Source organism: Tachypleus tridentatus, chromosome 11 (assembly GCF_004210375.1).
Source record: "Tachypleus tridentatus isolate NWPU-2018 chromosome 11, ASM421037v1, whole genome shotgun sequence".
Lineage (NCBI taxonomy): Eukaryota > Metazoa > Arthropoda > Merostomata > Xiphosura > Limulidae > Tachypleus > Tachypleus tridentatus.
This window is the reverse complement of record NC_134835.1, coordinates 19,056,651-19,069,393: the sequence shown is the minus strand read 5'-3', so window position 1 is coordinate 19,069,393 and position 12,743 is coordinate 19,056,651. Positions and strand designations below refer to the sequence as shown.

At 28.4% G+C, this 12,743-nt stretch overlaps 1 protein-coding gene across 1 annotated transcript in view; it reads left to right on the top strand.

Annotated features, from left to right (window-relative positions):
• LOC143231735 (exocyst complex component 2-like) overlaps positions 1–12,743 on the top strand; it is a 79,751-nt gene that overhangs the window by 36,735 nt on the left and 30,273 nt on the right. The window contains exons 15-18 of the mRNA XM_076466358.1: positions 3,094–3,215; positions 4,570–4,643; positions 5,437–5,520; positions 8,964–9,085. Coding sequence (XP_076322473.1) covers positions 3,094–3,215; positions 4,570–4,643; positions 5,437–5,520; positions 8,964–9,085 — 402 coding nt within the window. The remainder of the gene's footprint in view (positions 1–3,093; positions 3,216–4,569; positions 4,644–5,436; positions 5,521–8,963; positions 9,086–12,743) is intronic.

The following is a 12,743-nucleotide window of genomic DNA, read 5'->3' as shown; positions in this document are numbered from 1 at the left end:
AATAGAATAATGTTAAAAGTTGTTAACAAAATGAATATAAATAATAAATATGGTGGAAAGATTGTTAAAGAAAGATCATTTCAGATGATGGGTTTGAAGGTCAGACACTTGGTTTACAATCTGAGGGTTGTGTGCGAGTCCAAATCCCTGTCTTCGTTTGATGGTCAGGACACTTGATTCACAATCTGAGGGTTGTGTGCGAGTCCAAATCCCTGTCTTCGTTTGATGGTCAGGACACTTGATTCACAATCTGAGGGTTGTGTGCGAGTCCAATTCCCTGTCTTTGTTTGATGGTCATAACACTTGGTTCACAATCTGAGGGTTGTGTGCGAGTCTAAATCCCTGTCTTTGTTTGATGGTCATGACACTTGGTTCACAATCTGAGGGTTGTGTGCAAGTCTAAATCCCTCTCTTTGTTTGATGGTCAGGACACTTGGTTCACAATCTGAGGGTTGTGTGCTAGTCTACATCCCTGTCTTCAAATATGCTTGTCCTGTGTAATTGCCAACTGGGTTAGCCATACGTGTGTAAAAATTCTTGGCTTAAAAAAATATTGGCTGACTTCAAGCTAGTATAGCTCACTAGTTGGATAACATTTGGAGTGTTGTGTTCAGTTTTGGGCTCCTTACCTTAGGAAGGATATTGAATTGTTGATATGGTTCAGAGGAGGGTTAATGGAATGGTGTCTGCAGTGCCATATGAGGAGAGATTGAAATCTCTCAAATTTTTTTCTCTTGGAAAAAAGAAAGAGTCGAAAGAGATGTTTAAGATTCTAAAGGAAATTGATATTACTGATACATCTTTGTTTGAGAGTCACAATAGTAATACTGGTAGTAATACTAATAGACACAGTTATAAAATTTGGCAATATTACTGATGCATCTTTGTTTGAGAGTCACAATAGTAATACTGGTAGTAATACTAATAGACACAGTTATAAAATTTGGCAATATTACTGATGCATCTTTGTTTGAGAGTCACAATAGTAATACTGGTAGTAATACTAATAGACACAGTTATAAAATTTGGCAATATTACTGATACATCTTTGTTTGAGAGTCACAATAGTAATACTGGTAGTAATACTAATAGACACAGTTATAAAATTTGGCAATATTACTGATGCATCTTTGTTTGAGAGTCACAATAGTAATACTGGTAGTAATACTAATAGACACAGTTATAAAATTTGGCAATATTACTGATGCATCTTTGTTTGAGAGTCACAATAGTAATACTGGTAGTAATACTAATAGACACAGTTATAAAATTTGGCAATATTACTGATGCATCTTTGTTTGAGAGTCACAATAGTAATACTGGTAGTAATACTAATAGACACAGTTATAAAATTTGGCAATATTACTGATGCATCTTTGTTTGAGAGTCACAATAGTAATACTGGTAGTAATACTAATAGACACAGTTATAAAATTTGGCAGGGTAGGGATCGTATTCAGATAAGACAGTTTCATTTTAATAATAGGTGGTTAGCCAGTGGAATGGGTTCTCTTTAGGTGCTGTTTAGGAAGTAAATTTAAGAGTTTAAGAGAAAGCTCTAACTGTATGAATGATAAGAACTGGCTTTAAGATTTTTTTTAATTGTTCAGCTTAAGAGATGGAACAGCCGAGATGGATCAATAGGTGTTTTATTATTCTTAAACATCATGTTATCAGATAGGTTATTTGGGATTATGGTCATGGGAAAGGGGCAGATGAGGGCAATAAAAACTTTTGTCACTGACATTCTATCCCCTGTACTTATGCCCCTGTATATGTGTATGTGGCATAGTGTCCCCCAGTTTCACAGGGACAGGTTTGAAGATTTGTAATTCTGTAATCTGAGTATGTTTGTTTCTTGTTGAACCCAAAGCACAGATAGCTCATTCTATGGTTTCATGTTAACTAGAAACAAACAGGTGGCATAGTAAAATTTAAAATAAGTTAGTTTTTTGTATAAAATCAATAAAATGTGTGTCCCATTATGTTTATATTTTGGTATCTAATCTGAGCATTGCTGCTGGAATATGTTTTATTATAAATGTAATTTACCAGTAATAGAAAGTTTATTGTTCCAACATATTTTTTTTTTATAGTAAGTTGTCTAAAATGTGAATAGAAACTGTTATTAGTTACAAAATATACCTTTCTGAGATCAAGTGCAACATTGTACCTTTTAATAATTATGGATTCTAAATGTTATATTATTATTGTTACCTGTTAACATACTTAATGTTGTAACAAACTAGTTGTAGTTCTGAGTGTAAGAATATTTATATATGTAGTTTTCGGATAGCATATGTGTATATAGTAACTAAAGAAGTGACAAACATAGAAGCCAACATGAAAAAATCTTTTATGCAAATTGACCAAGGAAGTTAATTGGTGATGTGAGAAAAGACAACAGTAGAACTTATTGATTATAATTTAAGTTTTGTAGAAATAGTTACAGGTTCTATTTGACACATTTCCTTAAAGATGTTCAACCTTATTTTTAATTTGGAAAAGAGATCCTTATAATGGGTATTTAAGGGTTGAAAGTTAAAACTTGTTTTTGCTTTAACATTATTCAAGTCTTTAGAAACAATATAGATAGGTAACCACTGAAACAATATGATTATATATTCACTCGAGTGTTTCACTTGTCTTTAAAATATCATTTTGTTATATTTTAAACTTACACTTCTTTTCAATGATTTTTATATAATTTTACACAGTTTCTAAACATTTACTATAATATACTTGTCAGTAGAATTTGAAAGAGCATTAGTGACCATTGCCCTGTTATGTTCTTTTGTGATTTTGTTATAATAACACTTTTGTGCAGAAATCTCAAGTCCTGTTATACAAAGTTATGTAGAAACATCTTCACTTTCAGTTTATAGAATAGCTGATAATTTTACTTTTATCAAACATTCATGCAAAAAGTAAACAAGATTTATGGTTTCTAGATTTCATAAATTATCACTGACTTGGCTGTTTCATTAAAAATTCTCATGATCGATGATCAGTTATTATTCTTCACTGTGCCACATGATGTATTGAAACTGATACAACAATGTCTATTTCAATGATTGTATATTCCTTTTATAGAGAGTGTTACTCCAGTTTACTGAAACTGGATCTACCTCAGGAAGTATTGAGGCTGGTCCAGCAACTTCTTTTTGATCTTCGTGTTCATTCTCTGACTTGTCTGTTCACTCAGGCTGCAGAAGGTAAATAGTAAACACTGTCTTCTTGTGTTATACATATAAAAAATTGGCTATGAAGATTTTCTATATTTCTCTACGGATACTGTTGACACAAATTATTACACTGTTCCTGCCAAGTCACTTCCAATTGTACTGTATTCTTGCCACATTATTTTCTATTGTACTCTATTCCTGCCACATTATTTTCCATTGTACTGTGTTTCTGCCACATTATTTTCCATTGTACTCTATTCCTGCCAAGTTACTTCCAATTGTACTACATTCCTACCAAGGTACAAAGATAAAGATTTGAACATGAACTAAGTTGTACTAACTGAAGTTATAGATATTAAGATTTGAACATGAATGAAGTTGTACTAACTGAAGTTATAGAACATGAACTACGTTGTACTAACTGAAGTTATAGAACATGAACTAAGTTGTACTAACTGAAGTTATAGAACATGAACTAAGTTGTACTAACTGAAGTTATAGAACATGAACTACGTTGTTCTAACTGAAGTTATAGATATTAAGATTTGAACATGAACGAAGTTGTACTAACTGAAGTTATAGAACATGAACTACACTGTACTAACTGAAGTTATAGAACATGAACTAAGTTGTACTAACTGAAGTTATAGAACATGAACTAAGTTGTACTAACTGAAATTATAGATATTAAGATTTGAACATGAACATCAAATTATAGAACTTATTACTATTTTTATGAATTCACTTTTCATACCTAAACTGTGAAACTAATTACAGTTGCTGCCATGGTAGTCATATGTTAAAAGTAAATCTAGAACAATAGTTCAGATTTATTTATATTTGAGAATAGTTTATAAATTTGCATGACTTCTTGTAGGATTACACGTTTTTTTTAAAATAGTGTATCCTCAAAGCAGGAGAATTCTTTGATTGTCAGGGTTATGATAAGATGGATTTGAACCTGTATAATTTACTTGTCTCTTCTAAATCAACACAAGGTGTTGTTTTGTCTTAATTGGATTGTGCTACTAATTTTCAGACAAATACGTTTCACTAGGTATTTTAAGGTTTTGTTTTGCAACTGGATACTATTTGTAAATATTTTTTGTGCTTATAAAAAAGTGGTTCCCTTTTTGTTTATGTGTAACGTGCCTATTTTATAGTTAATTCAGGTAGACCAGTTGCAACTATGAAATGACAATCAAATGATGTGAACAAACAATTGAATGAATAACAGTCAGTTAGTCCAAACTTTCCATCAGTTTCTAAGTATTGTACAAATGCTAACTTTGTTTAATAATTCTAGTGATATCCTACACTTACATGGAGATATTTATTTTTGTAATTGTTATGAGGAAAGGTTAGTGATGATGTATTTCTTCAGATGTACGAAACTTTGATGTCCGAGAGACTTGGATTGTAGAAATGGATGATCAGAATGGTGGCACAACACAGTTGGTAAATGCTTTTTTCCTGTTTTGTCTCCAATATTTGTATATTTGACAACTGAAATTATGAAATTTGTACAATTGAACCACAAATACAGGTTAATTCATAGTGACTTTTTTTTATATCTGTTCACCGCTTTGTATTTCCCGATTTTTCCATAACGTATTCACAACCTAATTTGTAATTGGAAACTAATCATTGTTTTTTATTATTGATGTAAATCATTTTCCTTCCTGTATCATTTTTATTCCAGGAATACACAGTAATGCAGTTGCCAGCTTTACTTACATAGAAAATACCATTGACTTTAACTTGTGTACACCACAATGTTTGTATTTTGTTTTGCTCCATATACACTAATATACCAATTATGCTGTTATTGAACTTTAAAATACTCACTCTTTTAGTCATAAACAATAAAACTATATTTCTGGTAAAGTTATAAAAAATTGAATGTATAGACAATTAATTTTATTATGAATTTAGGATAAGTAACATAGATTAATAATTTATATTATTTCTATCTGAAATACTGTGATTATTAATTCATTACTTTTATCTTGTGTTGCACAGAATACAAGAACTGTAAATGTTTGTTGTTGTTTTGATACTTTTTGAGTGAAAAATCTCTTGTTTTCTCATGATTAACCGGAAAACCAATTGGTAACATAATCCTAAAACTATTATCTGTTCAGTTTGTTATTATATGCACAGTTTAATAAACTGAAAAGTTTAACATTCTCTTGTCAGGTGTGTACAATAGAGTGTTACAAATTAATTTTCTATTTTGTTTTCATTTTAGCCACTTTTGTTTGAAAATCGTGTGATTGAAACTTTGCAGTTGGTGAGAGAGATAGTTTTACAATCAGGCTATCAGGAACAAGAGGTAAGTACAATCTCCAGTGTGTGTATTCCAGAATGTACATTTAAGTTTGTTATTACTTGCATTCTTAGGTGTTCATCAAAATTAATGTACTTGTTACATTGTAATGATTGATTGGCATTGTTAATAACTATGTTCTGTAGGTGTTCATCAAAATTAATTTACTTGTTCCACTGTAATGATTGATTGACATTGTTAATAACTATGTTCTGTAGGTGTTCAGCAAAATTAATGTACTTGTTACATTGTAATGATTGATTGACATTGTTAGTAACTGTTCTGTAAGTGTTCAGCAAAATTAATTTACTTGTTCCACTGTAATGATTGATTGACCTTGTTAATAACTATGTTTTGTAGGTGTTCATCAAAATTAATTTACTTGTTACATTGTAATACTTGATTGACATTGTTAATAACTATGTTCTGTAGGTGTTCATCAAAATTAATTTACTTGTTACATTGTAATAATTGATTGACATTTTTAATAATTATATTTTGAGGGGTTCAGCAGAATTAATGTACTTGTTACATTGTTATGATTGATTGACATTGTTAATAATTATGTTCTGTATGTATTCATTAAAATTAATTTACTTATTACATTGTAATGATTGATTGACATTGTTAATAACTATGTTCTATATGTGTTCAGCAAAATTAATTTACGTGTTACATTGTAATGATTGATTGACATTGTTAATAATTATGTTCTGTATGTGTTCATCAAAATTAATTTACTTGTTACATTGTAATGATTGATTGACATTGTTAATAACTATGTTCTGTAGGTGTTCATCAAAATTAATTTACTTGTTACATTGTAATTATTGATTGACATTGTTAATAACTATGTTCTGTATGTGTTCAGCAAAATTAATTTACTTATTACATTGTAATGATTGATTGACATTGTTAATAACTATGCTCTGTAGGTGTTCAGCAAAATTAATTTACTTGTTACATTGTAATAATTGATTGACATTGTTAATAATTATGTTCTGTATGTGTTCAGCAAAATTAATTTACTTGTTACATTGTAATAATTGATTGACATTGTTAATAATTATGTTCTGTATGTGTTCAGCAAAATTAATTTACTTGTTACATTGTAATTATTGATTGACATTGTTAATAACTATGTTCTGTATATGTTCAGCAAAATTAATTTACTTATTACATTGTAATGATTGATTGACATTGTTAATAACTATGTTCTGTAGGTGTTCAGCAAAATTAATTTACTTGTTACATTGTAATTATTGATTGACATTGTTAATAACTATGTTCTGTAGGTGTTCAGCAAAATTACTTTACTTGTTACATTGTAATAATTGATTGACATTGTTAATAATTATGTTCTGTATGTGTTCAGCAAAATTAATTTACTTGTTACATTGTAATGATTGATAGACATTGTTAATAATTATGTTCTGTATGTACTCATCAAAATTAATTTACTTGTTACATTGTAATGATTGATAGACATTGTTAATAATTATGTTCTGTATGTGCTCATCAAAATTAATTTACTTGTTACATTGTAATGATTGATTGACATTGTTAATAATTATGTTCTGTATGTGTTCAGCAAAATTAATTTACTTGTTACATTGTAATTATTGATTGACATTGTTAATAACTATGTTTTGTAGGTGTTCATTAAAATTAATTTACTTGTACATTGTAATAATTGATTGACATTGTTAATAATTATGTTCTGTATGTGTTCATCAAAATTAATTTACTTGTTACATTATAATGATTGATTGACATTGTTAATAATTATGTTCTGTAGGTGTTCAGCAAAATTAATTTACTTGTTACATTGTAATGATTGATTGACATTGTTAATAATTATGTTCTGTAGGTGTTCAGCAAAATTAATTTACTTGTTACATTGTAATTATTGATTGACATTGTTAATAACTATGTTCTGTAGGTGTTCATCAAAATTAATTTACTTGTTACATTGTAATGATTGATTGACATTGTTAATAATTGTTCTCTAGGTGTTCAGCAGAATTAATGTACTTGTTACATTGTAATGATTGCTTGACATTGTTAATAACTATGTTTTGTAGGTGTTCAGCAGAATTAATTTACTTGTTACATTGTAATGATTGATTGACATTGTTAATAACTATGTTTTGTAGGTGATCGGCAAAATTAATTTACTTGTTACATTGTAATAATTGATTGACATTGTTAATAATTATGTTCTGTATGTGTTCAGCAAAATTAATTTACTTTTTACATTGTAATAATTGATTGACATTGTTAATAATTATGTTCTGTATGTGTTCAGCAAAATTAATTTACTTGTTACATTGTAATAATTGATTGACATTGTTAATAACTATGTTCTGTATATGTTCAGCAAAATTAATTTACTTATTACATTGTAATTATTGATTGACATTGTTAATAACTATGTTCTGTAGGTGTTCAGCAAAATTAATTTACTTGTTACATTGTAATGATTGATTGACATTGTTAATAACTATGTTCTGTAGGTGTTCAGCAAAATTACTTTACTTGTTACATTGTAATAATTGATTGACATTGTTAATAATTATGTTCTGTATGTGTTCAGCAAAATTAATTTACTTGTTACATTGTAATGATTGATAGACATTGTTAATAATTATGTTCTGTATGTGCTCATCAAAATTAATTTACTTGTTACATTGTAATGATTGATTGACATTGTTAATAATTATGTTCTGTATGTGTTCAGCAAAATTAATTTACTTGTTACATTGTAATGATTGATAGACATTGTTAATAATTATGTTCTGTAGGTGTTCAACAAAATTAATTTACTTGTTACATTGTAATTATTGATTGACATTGTTAATAACTATGTTTTGTAGGTGTTCATTAAAATTAATTTACTTGTACATTGTAATAATTGATTGACATTGTTAATAATTATGTTCTGTATGTGTTCATCAAAATTAATTTACTTGTTACATTGTAATGATTGATTGACATTGTTAATAATTATGTTCTGTAGGTGTTCAGCAAAATAAATTTACTTGTTACATTGTAATGATTGATTGACATTGTTAATAATTATGTTCTGTAGGTGTTCAGCAAAATTAATTTACTTGTTACATTGTAATTATTGATTGACATTGTTAATAACTATGTTCTGTAGGTGCTCATCAAAATTAATTTACTTGTTACATTGTAATGATTGATTGACATTGTTAATAATTGTTCTCTAGGTGTTCAGCAGAATTAATGTACTTGTTACATTGTAATGATTGATTGACATTGTTAATAACTATGTTTTGTAGGTGATCAGCAAAATTAATTTACTTGTTACATTGTAATGATTGATTGACGTTGTTAATAACTATGCTTTGTAGGTGCTCATTAAAATTAATTTACTTGTTACATTGTAACAACTGAATGAAATTATTATTCATTACATTTTGTAGGTGTTCAGCCAAATTAATGTTCAGGCTACTTTGAAACAACTGACTCAGTCTTTATTACATGCTTTTGTAGAAGCATTACGGAAGCTAGCCAATACCGATAAGAAAATTGAAATGAATAAAGAGTGAGTTTACTTTGTACAAAACTTAACATATTTTGTAAGCTAGAAGTGGTTTTTAGTTTTACTTTATCTTGGCATTACATTTAGAATACTATATATGTTTATTATTTATGTTCTTTTGGAAATAGAAAAGTTCTGTCTTATTAAATAGTCTTAGGGATTTTCAAATTTGTTAGCCTAGCACCACGAAGGCTAATAGTACCATTCAATTGGAATATTTTGCAGTTTTTTCAAGTGATTTGCTCAGTGTCCAAGAATTTAAAAAATTCAGGTTATTAACTTATTGAATTGCTTTAGACCAAATCTTCTGCTGTACATATATATTACAAATGTAGTAAAGTTGTGATAGTAGAATGTAACTTGTGTTTCCATTCCATTAATCATAAGCTCTGATATTGGTCTTGAAGAGTTACTACATGATATTTTAATGTTTTCCAAACTTTATTTCTTGCTCTGTGGTGAATTGTCAGAAATTATTTGAGGTGTAACATGAAATGCTTGTTGAGAAGTTATCTTTGTATGTTTGAGGGGAAATAGCTTGGTTCACAGGAAGACTGCTAGGGTAATATTTAAGATGGTAAGATTGTCATGTGAAGATAGGATCTTGTTTTTTTGTATTTATTTAGTGTAAATTGTAAGATTAGAACATGCAGAAATAAATTTTGGCAGTGTTGGATTTATCTTCAAATCCGATAGCTTTTTTCTGATTGGATGGTTGGCTTTTGGAATGGGTTTTTTTCAAATATGGTAGATGCAGTTGATTTGTCAAGTAAATTTGATGGAAGACTTGATAAATATCTGAATGGCAAGGGATAACTTAGAATTGTTTAATGTTATTTTAATTTGGTGGATAGGAGTGCCTAGATAGGCCAAAAGGTTCCTTGTTGGTTGTTATATGATTGTTCAGGGCTTATTCTTGTAAAGGTGGAGGCACTTGGTAATTTGTTCTACCATCAAAAGTTCAGCCACATTTGACATAACAGTGTACACCTCATGAGATATTTTAAATGGTGGTATTCTCTTTTGTACTTCGAAATTGTTTTTATTTATCTGGAGTTACAAAGGTTGTTCTTAATTTAGCTACACATATAATACTTCTAGCTTTGAATCATATTTTTAAAACATTTTGTAATATTATTTCTTAAAACTTCTGTATTCTGTAAAAAAGTGTGTTGAAGCCTACAATTATAATGATGAAAATGGTTGACAAAACATTTTATGTACAAGGTTCGAATTTTTTTGGAATAAACTTATTCCATCTTTAGCAAAATTTGAAAGTAGGATTACAAAGAGAGTTCATTTTCCTCATCATAATCCACTGCAGAGTTTTTTTGGAACTTATAAAACATTTTTGTGTGTGTGAAATCACAGGGGATAAGTAGCCAATTTCAGAACTATAAGAAAGATTAACTGCTTTGTATTACCATTATATATATATATACATAATTACTAAGAAAAAAACATGATTGCTCTGTTGGCTATTCTCTGAAATTTATTTACCAAGTATATCTAAAACAATGAAAAACTTTCAAAAATAAATGGACTTGGGAAAGAAATCAACCGTAAATGTGTATGTGAATCTTTTCTTTCTCAAAATGGCATCTGTTTGAGATTGAAGAATCATGTTAAGGTATCAGAAGTGCTGTTTCATAGTTTACAACTAAATTCTATAATGTGCTTAACATTTTTAACTTACAAATCCTTGTCTCACAGTTAAATTTCATAATTCTCTTATCATAATATTTTTTTAGGGTTTTTGTTTTAGAAAAAAAGCTAAAAGTCAACAAATATTAAATGATTTCAGATGACATGACTATATAATTTAGAAAGAACATGTTCTATATTTTTTATTTATAAAGCATGGATTTAAATTGTCAGTTGTTTGAACAATTACCTTCACTGAAGTGGATTTTACTTTTGTTTTAACCCTTTTGCATCAGATAGGTCAGAGTGCATATGTTGCAACATTTTCCCGAGTTACTATCAAAATGTAATTAAACTACCTTATTCTCAATGTATACAAATAAACTTTACTTCAAAATGTAGTTAATAAATCAAATTTTTATATTAAAATTCAAGCTATTAAGTTTATGAAGTAATATTTAAAAATTTTCCTGTCTCTTAGTGTGAAAACTGTCACATTTGCTCTTTGGGTCTTTCTTTTTTTGTAATTTATTTGCCTTCTCTCCAAGAAGTATGAAATTTAATATAAATTACTTATTATAGTATGTTATTTTTTAGGTAAAATATAAATTTTATAGCCTTCACTCTTGTTTGGTTTCTGAACCATAAGCTAAAAAATCGGATTCCTCCTGTCACATTATGTATTTCACAAATTGTCAATAGATATCTCTGAAGTTTATGCTATTTTATTTATGATTAATAAAAAGCCAAAGTTTTAATCTATCAAATTAAGTATTATATTGTGTTATTTTCTTTACAGGGAATTTTCTAATTTTTTTCTTGTTTAAACTTTTCCCATGAGAAACACATAAAGGAGATTAGCTGAATTTTTAATGGCTCTTATCACTTAGTTAGAAAGCCAGAAGAACTGTAATAGTTATAGGATATTGTCTGCATTTTACATTTCATTATTCTGTGTTCTTTTGTTTAATTAAATAAAACATTATTTAATGCTGTATTATACAAAATTAGGGATAAGTTTCATTGACAGCAAAAAGAGAAGACTTAGGTAAGTAACTTATTTCTTCTTGATAACGAGAAACCTGCTTGAAATAAAAATATATCTCAGAATGGTTGGTATGGGTATGAACACTTTTACTGATAAGGAGAGAACAACGTTTCGACCTTCCTAGGTCATCTTCAGGTTAAGTAATGTATTGTGTTGTTGTCTTTACAGAGAATTTTCTAGTTTTCTTCTTGTTTAAATATTTCCCATGAGAAACATATAGAGGAGATTAGCTAAATTTGACCTAGAAAGATCAAAAAGTTGTTCTCTACTTATCAGTAAGAGTGTTAATACCCATATCAGCCATTCTGAGATATCACTTACTTTTTGTTCTTCTTGTCTGTTCTTTATTATTTTAAAAGTAACTAAAATGTAAAATTTAGAAATTTTTAAAGGTTAAATAAGGTTAGATTAGGTAAAATAAAGAAAAAACAAATATCATGAGGTATGTTTGTGAGTAGTCTGTGCATATTTAATTTGATAGAGTAATATGAGCTACATGTTTATCGAGTGATTTAGTTAGACAAAGTTCAAAAGGCAGTAAAACATAACATTAAGAATAACTAGATGTATGCTGTTTCAATCTCAAGCTATTTAGGATAAAGAACTATGGTTTCCTGTTACAATTTGAAATCATTCTGGAATGAAGAAAGTGTAATATAAAATCATTTACTAATTTTTTATGATGATTATGAGATCAGTGAAATCAGCTGACTCTTAACAGTGTAGAAAATAACTGATAAAATTCAGAGTTTTTCAGAAAAGAAACATCTGATATTCACGTAGTATGAAATTATTCAAATGAAATTTGAAAATGATGAAGTATTTTTAATCTTAACATAAAAATCACTTTGTACTTGGAGTCAACATTCTGACATCGTATAAATTGAACAAAATTTTTAGTAGAAATACTTAATTAAAAATCCTGACTTCTTGTTTGTAAAAGACCTGTAATATTAACTGAAAGGAAAG